This window comes from Phaethon lepturus, unplaced genomic scaffold (assembly GCF_000687285.1).
Source record: "Phaethon lepturus isolate BGI_N335 unplaced genomic scaffold, ASM68728v1 scaffold20032, whole genome shotgun sequence".
Classification (NCBI taxonomy): Eukaryota; Metazoa; Chordata; class Aves; order Phaethontiformes; family Phaethontidae; genus Phaethon; species Phaethon lepturus.
The window spans coordinates 37,993-49,113 of record NW_010524417.1 but is presented as its reverse complement, the minus strand read 5'-3'; the positions used below and the strand labels follow the sequence as shown (position 1 = coordinate 49,113).

General features: G+C 42.0%; 1 protein-coding gene across 1 annotated transcript in view; it reads left to right on the top strand.

Moving 5' to 3' along the window:
* The window catches only part of SLCO1C1 (solute carrier organic anion transporter family, member 1C1), a 22,977-nt gene extending 12,353 nt beyond the window's left edge, over window positions 1–10,624 (top strand). The window contains exons 9-14 of the mRNA XM_010282453.1: window positions 1,638–1,818; window positions 2,887–3,052; window positions 3,492–3,676; window positions 7,861–7,925; window positions 9,170–9,287; window positions 10,402–10,624. Of these exons, the coding sequence (XP_010280755.1) occupies window positions 1,638–1,818; window positions 2,887–3,052; window positions 3,492–3,676; window positions 7,861–7,925; window positions 9,170–9,287; window positions 10,402–10,624 (938 nt within the window). The remainder of the gene's footprint in view (window positions 1–1,637; window positions 1,819–2,886; window positions 3,053–3,491; window positions 3,677–7,860; window positions 7,926–9,169; window positions 9,288–10,401) is intronic.
* Window positions 10,625–11,121: the final 497 nt, after the last annotated feature.

The window sequence follows — 11,121 nt, the reverse complement described above, 5'->3', positions numbered from 1 at the left end:
TCTCTAGGGGATTATCAGTTTCATAGAATCATAGAATAGTTTGGGTTGAAAGGAACCTTTTAAGGCCATCTAGTCCAACCCCCCTGCAGTGAGCAGGGACATCTTCGACTAGATCAGGTTGCTCAGAGCCTCGTCCAACCTGACCTTGAATGTTTCCAGGGATGAAGCATCTGCCACCTCTCGGGGCAACCTGTGCCAGTGTTTCATCACCCGCATTGTAAAAAATTTCTTCCTAATATCTAGTCTAAATTTACTGTCTTTTAGATTAGAACCATTACCCCTTGCCCTGTTGCAACAGACCTTGCTAAAAATTCTGTCCCCATCTTTCCTATAAGCCCCTTTAAGTACTGGAAGGCTGCAATAAGGCCTCCCCGGAGCCTTCTCTTCTCCAGGCTGAACAATCCCAACTCTCACAGCCTTTCTTCATGGCTGGATCAAAACAGAAAAAGCAGATCTTGCTCCAGATTTCATAACACTGTAGGTAAAACTGAATTTGCCCTTTAGGAATCACAGAATCACAGAATCACAGTATCACAGAATCACTAAAGTTGGAAAGGACCTTCAAGATCATCAAGTCCAACCATTAATCCAGTACCACCATGTTCCCTAAACCATGTTCTGAAGCACCACATCCACACGTTTTTTGAACACTTCCAGAGACGGTGAGTCCATCACCTCCCTGGGCAGCCTGTTCCAATGCTCGACCATCCTCTCGGTGAAGAAATTTTTTCCTAATATCCAACCTAAACCTCCCCTGGCACAACTTGAGGACATTTCCTCTCGTCCTATCATTAGTTAGTTGGGGGAAGAGACCAACACCCACGTCACCACAACCCCCTTTCAGGTAGTTGTAGAGAGCGATGAGGTCTCCCCTCAGCCTCCTCTTCTCCAGACTGAACAACCCCAGTTCCCTCAGCCGCTCCTCATAAGACTTGTGCTCCAGACCCCTCACCAGCTTCGTTGCCCTTCTCTGGACATGCTGAAGCACCTCAACGTCCTTCTTGTAGTGAGGGGCCCAAAACTGAACACAGTATTCAAGGTGTGGGAACAAGCAGTTCAGGCTCCTCCTGTCAGTGGAAAAGGGAAGGACAAGAGCTGCCCTGGAAGACAGGAATGAGGCAGCCCCAGAGAGTGGCCCCTGTTGCTCCTACTGTTGCTATATGGGTGAAGAACACAGGGAAGGTCTATAGAAAAGCCGCAAACTGTGCAATGGGGCTGTGGCTGTCCTAGCTGCCCTAAGCAGCACAATACCCCAGGTAACTTCTCTGTGCACAGAGCAGCTCTCATGAAGAATAACATTAAAATATTTGAATTAACACTACAATGATCCTTCCACTGACAAACTAACAGTGGAAAAAAACACCTATCTTAAGAAATTGGAATATCATTACCTAAACCTTATACATAATCTCTCTGTCAAAGAACTAACAAAGAAATATTTCCCTGGGAGCAAGTTTTATAAAGCAGTCCCAGCACCTTCATAGGAACAATCCAAGTCTGAACAAATAAAATGCCCCAATTGAAGATCTTTTATATTTTGTGGCTTCATCTTATTGTTGCTGCTGGTTTTGTGGCTGAGGAAAATAGTCCATTGAGCTGGGGTTTTCAATAATACAGATTTTTCTGTTTGATTTCAGGTGCTGTGGCCTTTGGCATATTCTCTGGGGGACTGATCATGAAAAAATTCAGAATCAATGTTTTAGGGGCTGCAAAACTCTCTCTGGGATCATCTTTCTTTGGTTACCTTTTGCTCCTCTCATTATTTGCGATGGGCTGTGAGAACTCTGATGTGGCTGGACTGACCGTGTCGTACCACGGGTATGCTGGGAAGGGCACGCTTCAGCATAAAGTGCTATTGCAAACTGCACTCCTTCCTCATTTTATTCCACAAAGTATATATTGTTGAAAAGAGAATGACTGACCTAAATATGCTTCCCAGAAATTTGATTCAAAGCGGTGGAAACTGCTCCGTCTATTCCAGCGGGCATTGTGTCAGAACCCTTTCATGATTGTTGCCTTCAGCCCAGAGGGTTTTATGCCACAAGTGCAGATTATTTTTCTGATTACTTTTTAATTATTATTTCCATGGGACCCATCCTTTGAGCCTAGAGATTTCTGGAAATGTGAGGAGCTCAGTAGGAGGGGTGAGATTCAATTAATTGTTCCTTGCCTCTGTGTGCTGCTGAACAACCCATGGCATTTAATAGCTTCTGGACCCAAAATTCAAGGTTTCATGGATTAACCATGAGTTAGCCATGACATTACCCATGAGGTACACCTGAGGCTAGCACTTTTTGGTCACTGTTGCCCATGCTATCACTCTGTAAATCTCACTTTTTGGGAGGGGTTTCCAGTACCAACCCCACAGCTGCCCCAGGATCTGCTCTGCTCTGGTGACTTCAGTAGCAACTGGCTGATGTTGGCAGATGATAGCTGTCATACAAGGTATCAGATCCTCAGTTTGGATGAATCCCATTCTCATCATTTCCTCACCAACATCTACAGTGACTTCCCATGAGTAACTTGCTCCCCTCTTTGCCACTGGAGTAATCAAACGTTTTTTGTCCAGTTTTGTTAAAACTTCATCAAGCCTCAGATAACTAAAACCTTAGAAAATCTGAGAAAATGCATGAACAGAAATTTTTAGCTGTCACCCTTAATAAAGTACCTACTATCTCACAGTACATGGTGTGATACTATGAAAACCTTTTTATAACAGAGAAATACAAATTGACACTGGTGCCTGTATGTGAAGAGGCAACACCTTAATGGGCTACAGACAGAAGGTCTGGCCAGGTGCACCCGGTGAGAGCATAACCCATGATTTGATAACAATTTCTTCCGCATCTGCTAGAAAACATCATTGCAGTTTCTCTTTTTCCCCAGAACTAAACGGATGACTGATGACGAGCAAGCCCTGTTTTCAGAGTGCAACTCAGGCTGCGCATGTTCCAAGAATGACTGGGACCCCATCTGCGGTGAAAACGGAGTAACCTACATTTCTGCTTGTCTCGCCGGCTGCCAGGCGTCCAACGGCAGTGGGAAAAACACCGTAAGACAATCTTTGGTTTCCATGTGTGATGTGGTAGTTTTCCTAATATAACCAGGTCTGTCAGAGTCAGTGGATTAAAATTGAGTAAGGCACATTCTCTCCAGCCCTAAACCCATCAGGTTTTTTTAGCAATCTGCCACCCACATTAAAAACTTTCTCAATTGCTGTTGCCAGCAGAAATCCCAATCAAGGAATATAGGATCTTTAGCTGTTGACTACCAAACCTTAAAAAAACCCAAAATCAACACTAAATGCATTCACCAAGAGTAGATACTTTCTTTATAAATTTCTCCTTCAATGAACAAGATATTTCCTTTGAAAACCATTTTCTAGTTTTGATTTAAACTTTTGGCTACCCAGAAAAGCATGATGTGCAATTCCTGAACATCCACTTTTCTGCTGTTTAGATTATCATACACTTTTGCCTTCTGTCTTCCAGGTATTTTTTAACTGCAGCTGTGTGGGAACCTCAGAATCTCCTTCACAAAGCTCCTCAGCTGTGGTGGGACCATGTCAAAAAGGAAACGAGTGTCCAAAAATGTTTCTGTATTTCCTAGTAATATCAGTTATCACCTCATATACTTTGTCAGTAGGTGGCACACCCGGATACATATTGCTTCTAAGGTAAGAAATAATTTCTGCTAGCATTGCCAAATGTTTTCAAGGTGTTTTGACATGTGTAACTGGGTCTCCCTCCCCACGCAGTATTGTGAAAGCTATGCAAGGTGGCTTTTAAAATATTTTTTTTTTACTGTTGAAAGGCATCATCATATTTGACAATGAGTTTTCTACTATTGAAGCAACAATGTGCCTATGACTATCTCTACCAGCAATACCATTCCAGTTTTAAACATGTCATGGGAGGCCTGGTTATCATTTATACTAAATTCCATTTCTCTTAATGCCTTTTACATCACCAGAATGGTCTTAAATGGCCTCCATGTAAATGGAAATTAGCTCTGCATATGCCAATGTGTGCACGTGTATGCTTGTAGGTAGCCAGTTTTCCTCACTTCCTATGGATACCAACCCACAGCTACACAGAGGTGATCTAACCCAAACCCTCTATGTACACTCAACTCTTCTCCTCTAGCCCATTTTATTATTCCATATAATTGTTCTGTCCCAGATTTCTCTCTTCAAAACAAAGATAGATTTAGCATGAGATTTTTTTTTTCTGTCATAACAATCATGGGTTTATTAAATGTTTCTCTGAAGGGATTGTTCCAATATGTATTTAACTGCTGGAACTATTTGTCCATCACCGAGTGTAAGCTTTTAAGCTAATTTTAGAAAGTGCAAAAGGAATATAATACTTCCAGCAATTAATCTGGATTTTTGTCAGCTTCTTGCAATTTTTGGATTCTAAGTGCTGCTCCACTCTGTTTTGGAAAGCTTTCTTTCCCAGTTCCTCTTTCCAAATTATTTCCAGATGGGTACATTCTCCTTCTCAAACAAAACAACGGCAAATACAGTTTAACTAATCTTTGTTATTGTTGTGCTTTCTTACCCCAAAATTCTCTTGGTTTTTGAATGAATTTTTCTGGAACAGGCCCTGTCTCATTGCCAGTGTCTTTATATCACAAGGTAAAAAAACAGTGCTACAGCTGGCTGAATATAGGCTACATGGAAAAACCTCGATAAAGAAATGTAACTTCAGCTATGGTTCCAGCACAGTCCTTGAACCAGAAGTAATATTCACACAGAGACTTTCAGAAATGGTTGAGGTGAGGATCCATCTCCACTGCCCTCTGCAAACACTGCCAGTGAGGTATATGCCTTAAGCCACACAAGCTGCATAGCTGTCCCCACCCACCTTGTAGGGTTACCATCGAGTACTGTGAAAACACATGGCGTCTCTCTCTCTCCAAGGAGTTACTCCAAGAACAACAATCATATTATAATCCATGTTAGACAATTTTTACTGAAACTATGCACCACTGAAGCTGTCCACGCACCAAGAGGAGGATGATCCACAAGCTGAGAGATTATAGCAAAACCTTCAGGATTTCCGCCAGGTTGCCCTCTGTGGTTGCTTCTGGCAGAGGGGGATTTTTTGTTGTATAAATACGGGCATAGGGCTATGCAGGGATGCAGTTTCCTTCCCCTTTCCCTCCACATGATGTCTCCTTTCTATCCATAAAACATATGGTAGAAAACGTAGAGATACAGTACCACAAAGGGCCTCGAAACCATCGCAGTCATGCTGAAGCTCCTGCTTTCCATCGTGTCTCCACTGCAGGAGTGCCTGGGAGGAGAGGTTCATAGCGGAACACCTACGGGCCTAAATCACACAGGCTTGCCGGCACTTCTCAACCCTAAGAACTTGCTCTCAGGGGATTTAATGCTTAATGGATTTATTTAGAAAAGCTTAGAGAGGTTTTCAACGATGATACTAAAACATTTTGTTATATGAAATCAGCAAAGCAGCTTTATTGGTGCTGCTCCAGAGCTTTTATTTCTGTTGAAAATCATTTTACTTTGAGAGCCATTTAATTGAACCTGAGAAGTTATGTGTTTTTCTGTTGTATTGAAGGCATCCAGATGTGATGTGCAGCTAAACAAAACATGTAAGTTCAATCCTTTTTTTTTCCCCTCTGCAAATGACCTGTGGGCACAATCCCATTTTAAGCTCACACTTGCTTTTCTGAAATCCATCACTGACCGGTTTTCCCTGAAAATCTGTCTGAACTGAAATCTTGCTTCTGTTCCCTGACAGAAAATAAATGCTCTTTGAAAACAACTAGTCCCAAGGTCAAGTTGCAGACTTCATTAAATATTTTTTCCAATTATCTGTTTTTAAAATTATTCAGTATTCAGTCAGCTCTGATAAGATTTCACCACTTACTTACTTAAGCAAGCTGATGTTTTCAGATGAGCAGATATCATTGCACCTTTCATGGACTACAAGTACAGCTAAATCCCTAAAAGCCTGTAAGATTCAGTGACATTTACTTCGAGGGATTACACGACTGAAATCACTGAAATATGCTTACAGCTAGTGACCGAGTCATTTGCAGAAATGTCTTTTTAGTGGTATTAAACTAATTACAATTGCCAAGGAACTTGGGAAAGCCCTGAAGTTTTGGGGAAAAAATGCTGCAATTCAGATAGCTGTTGTTCGAGCACCAGCTATTAATAGCAGGTGATTAGGCAGTGAAAAAGAAGTCTCAGATCTCCCTGAGAGGTTTGGCCCTCACACAGGATCTCAAAAAACTTGTGTTTCTGTGCAAAGACAATACAAATGCTCAAACAGGTTTTTTTCCACCTGAAAGAGAAGATTTTTTTTTGCAGGATATAAATCCTATGGAACACATAATAAATACCCAGTTATTGGTTTTATTTTCCACTTTTTGCTTTCTATGCCCTCGCATTTGGTTAAAAGGGCTTCTTCGCTGAGGCTTGCTTGTGTAGCATGTAACTGATAGGAGGACAAAACACTGTTCCTCCAGCTCAAAATCATATTATATTCGTGCCTGCATAGGTGGCAGTGCCCGTATAAGCCACAATATAATGGACTGAATGATGATAATCCATGATCAGGGCATCAGAGAATAAAGAGCTCGGATTACAAAATGAGTGAGTCGCACACAACGATTTTTTGAACATGGTACTTTGTTGTTGTTTTCCATATATGCCCTTCATGTCCTTTTCCATTTTCACTGAATTAAGGAAAAATGACATGAATATCATTTACAATAAGGGTTCTTAATGCTGTTCTGGCAGCTACATTGGGAAACAATAAAACTTCACTGGTGGGGAACAAAAGAGCTAGTTCTATAATGTCTCTATTACTTTTTAAAAGGTATTCCCAGTTACATGAATTTCTGCAGAAGCTGCATCCATCCTAGTGCAGAGCACATATACTTGGACCTCCAAAGTGCTGTGTTTATCCATAATGACAACTGAATTTCAGACCACTTTGTTTTCTTTTTATATTTAATAGAATGACTGTGACAACAGGGAGTTTTATCAATTACCATAATGATACACATGTGTTACCCCACGTATCAAGTGTGTCCCAGTTTAATCGTGTGACTGGGACTACTCACATGCTGGAAGTAAAGCATGTACTCAGGTTCCTGCTGGATTAGGTATTGTAATAGGCAGTCTGATACATGCTGGGGGAAACAGCACACCCGAGCAGCTGGTGTGTTAACAGCGGACGAGTTTTAGTAATTTGGGTGGCTCCATATGCACACTGCTGCTAGCATGGATGTGAAAGGCAGCTGTTCTGCCCACCACCTCCACCCTCCTAGAAGAACCAGGATGATGACCCAAAGCTGGAGCAGGGCTGATCTGGGGCCAGAAGGTCTGATGTCTGTGCTGGGTCCCTGCTGCAAGCTCAAAAGTCCAAATGCAAATGGTCTTTCTGTCAGAGAATGGCTTGGAGGATTTACCTTTGCAGGAGGTGTGATCCTGATCCTAGATACAATGCCATGAGAATTGAGTGCCTAAATGCTTTCTACTAGACCGGGTAATGATCCACAATTTCAGAGAGTGTTTAACTGAATAAGACTATCCAGCGATGAGTATTTCACAATCAGTTTTCTTGTCCTGCATTAGTAACTCCTAAGTGCTGGTATTATCTGAAAATGCAGTGCCATCTTAAAATGTGATATTGAGTATAGATGTTCAGAATTCCTAGATACTGTTGTGATTTTATCACATTATTTACATGTTTCTGTATTTCTATTAAAGTCAGTGTCAGTAAGGAGGAAAAACTCACATTTCTTTCCTTCCTCTTGCTTTCTATTTGTGTTCAAATTATCCACAGTCTATTTAACACCTTTTTTTTTTATTTTTAGATGCATTAAACCACACTTGAAATCATTTGCACTTGGTATCTATACCCTGGCAATAAGAGTGCTTGGTAAGTCCAGTTGTACTCTGGGTCTATTTTAATATACTCCTCATTAATTATTTATCCTAGAGTTCAACTTTGATTATTGGAAAGAACGATGTCCAACTGACAAGTTAATATTACATGATTTAAAAAAAAAAAAACTAGGAAAAGGAAGCAGCTTTGTAGTTATACTATTTATGATCGTATAACTGTGTCTTAGGTATTATAAAAATAAACACTGCTAAAGTCAAAGGAGGTGAAAAGTGATCCTTCAGACTCTGAAGGATCATAAGATCAAAATTACTTCTTGTCTCTCCTTATTCAACAACAAGCATAATAGAACTACAGCTCAGAATCTGTGATCATTTTTCAGGCATATTTTCTTTAGTTTCTAGGGGAATTAATCTAAGTACAGGTGTGCTTGGGGGCAGGGTTCACTGCAGCCTTCTGGTAGAGCCACTTATAAGTTTTCTCTAAAATCAAGGGTACCATGAGATGCCAATGAACTGGAAACTCTAAAATCCTCTATGTCTTCATAGAAAAGGTGATAATCAGCAAGAAGCAAGTTACTTATTTAGATAGAGCAGACTTAGATGAGCTGGATGAGGCAGATGGAATGACATCAAAACAACCTGTTGGACACTTTCTCACAGCTTTGCAAGGCAGGATTTTCCCTCCAGGCTTACTTTCTATTCCAGCAACCACAGGTGGCTCCCCAGGTTGCACAGACCCCACAATGTTCCCATCAGCACCTGAAGAAAGGCTTTTCCTTTTCGTCACTCACAAGCACTGCCGTGGGTTTGCCCCTGCCGCAGCAGGATCTCGGGGTACTTGCGGGATACTTGTAGCCCCACTGCAGGCTCCCTGCCCCGCTATGTCTCTCCCTTCTCACCCCCCACAACCAACACACAGGACACCCACCACCCCCAAGCTGAACAGGCTCCATTGCTCTCAAGAAAGGTGAAGTTTGTTTTTTTTTTCTCTGAGGGGTCCTGTGGGGTGAGGAAACGAAGACATGGCCAGCACTCCTTCCGCTGACTTCCACAGGCTTTTTGATGTCCAGCTGCATTTCCTCCCCACCCTGGTTCCCCACAGGGAGGAAAGGGTGGTGTGTGCCTGGGCAGCACAAGGCACGACTTCTCGAACCAGCAAACAGTGTGGAAGTGTCATTGTTGTTTGAATGGTATTATTTAATGTTCTACATGAACATGTCTCTGGATCACCCTGGAAAGCAACCTTCTTGCTTCTATTTATTTGTTAAACGCCTCCAGCGGGAATTCCAGCCCCAGTGTATTTTGGAGTGGCCATAGATACCACTTGCCTGAAATGGGGAAGCAAAAGATGTGGGGGAAGAGGAGCGTGCAGACTCTACAACTCCAGTGCACTCAGGTAACAGTTCTTCTCCATTTGTTCTTTAACCTGTGTTCTTTACCTCGTGTTCTTTACCTCATGTTCTTTAAGTACATCTACACCTGGCACTGGTAGAAGAATTTCTGTCAGAAAATTTGAGTGAAAGATTTGTTGCCAAATAAAGGAGTCTGACTAGCTATGTTAACAGTAATGGTCAGGTTTTAGCATTCTCTTGTGGTTTAATTTCTTTTGGGGGGGTGTATCTTATTTCAATATCAGCTGGAATTATCTAGGTCACTTGATTTTTCACCCCAAAAAACGTTCAGTTAAAACCTCAATTTTATGTTAAAGCTGCCCCCATTTTTTAATAACTCTGCTGTAAGAATGTGTGTGTGTGTAAGTAAATAAATAAGTAAATAAGTAAATGGGCTGTTAAACCTCCTCATTGCTCCATGTTGGAGCTGGACCACAAAAAGGAAGGGAACGGTGCCACAAAGAATGATTGGCTTATCTTGAGGCTTAAGTACAGTGCTGTCTTTATTTATTGTTGTCTTATTCAGTGTTGTCTTATTAATTTATTGCTAGAGGAGAGTAATTATCTGAACTGTATTCATGAAAGGCATTATCAGAAATGAAGACTGGAATAATAATAGTAAAAGGAAAATGAGAGAACAGGTTACCCTTCCCCCCACCACCAGGAAAAAACATGAGGGGAGGGTACATCTTGTTTTGAAAATTCAAAGAAAAGAACAAAAGCTCAGTTGGGACTCATTACTAATAAAACATAAAGTTGCTGCTGTTGTTGTTACTGCCATTATGCCTGTAAAGCAAAAATACGATCAAATGGTCTTGGTATCACTGGTACTGTTTATGAGACAACCAAAAAACAAATTAATTGCCCTAGAAATATTAGTATTATTATCACTAAAGCACATTGGGGTGGAGGAGGTCAGCCAATACCTGAGACTCTTTCGCCACAGACCACACAATACCTGACCTGGGTGAGCTGGCAAACTCTCATCTCCAGGGCCATCACCTTGCTTGAAGAGCTTTCTTACTCAGCCTTACCACTTGAAAATATGAATGTGTCCTTGATGCCTTCTAGTCATATGTTGCCTTTGAAATAGGCTCTGATCAATCATTTCTCTCTCAGGTACGTGTACCTGGGGCTGACTTTGGTGTTGGGCATGGTGTCCATTTTCTTCAGTGTCGCTGTCCTTTGGGTTCTCCGGAAAAGGTCTTCTCCACAAGATGAGACTCTCTCAGCCAACGGGGAGAGAGGCGCCTGTGGGACAAAGAGCAGGAAAGATAATTTTGTCAATAGTGACCTTTTAATTCAGACAACTTACTGGCCAGAGAAGGAGACTAGACTTTAGGAAGACTGAGATCTCCACCATAACTTTACCCAGTGAGTGGTGTTCCAGGCAAAAATACATCATCAGTGAAGCTGTGTCTTAGTATCCACTCTGAAAAAGTTCAACTTCATGTAATTTTCACTGTAAACACTAAAAGCAAAGACAACCATTTTAGCACATGTACAGCTCTGAAAACACTGCTCACCATTTGTCCTGCTGAGTCAGTGCCATCCAAGCGAGGGGATTCATTATGGCTGGTGAGGTGCAGCTTGCTCCCTCACCAAGAGGCTGGTTTTATGGCTGCCCCTGAGCCCCATCCATCCTCATCAAGCTGCAACAGCTGCTGCTGTCCCTTGGCATCCTTCTGTGTGTGAGGGGTAGTGGGGAGGCTGCAATGCAGATCTCTCCACCATGGTACCAGCCCAAGAGGAGATGCACAAAACCCAACTTGGCAACCTGGAAGGTGCAGGGATATTCTGCATATAGCTCGCCCTTGCAAGCAGTGCAGCACAGGGCAG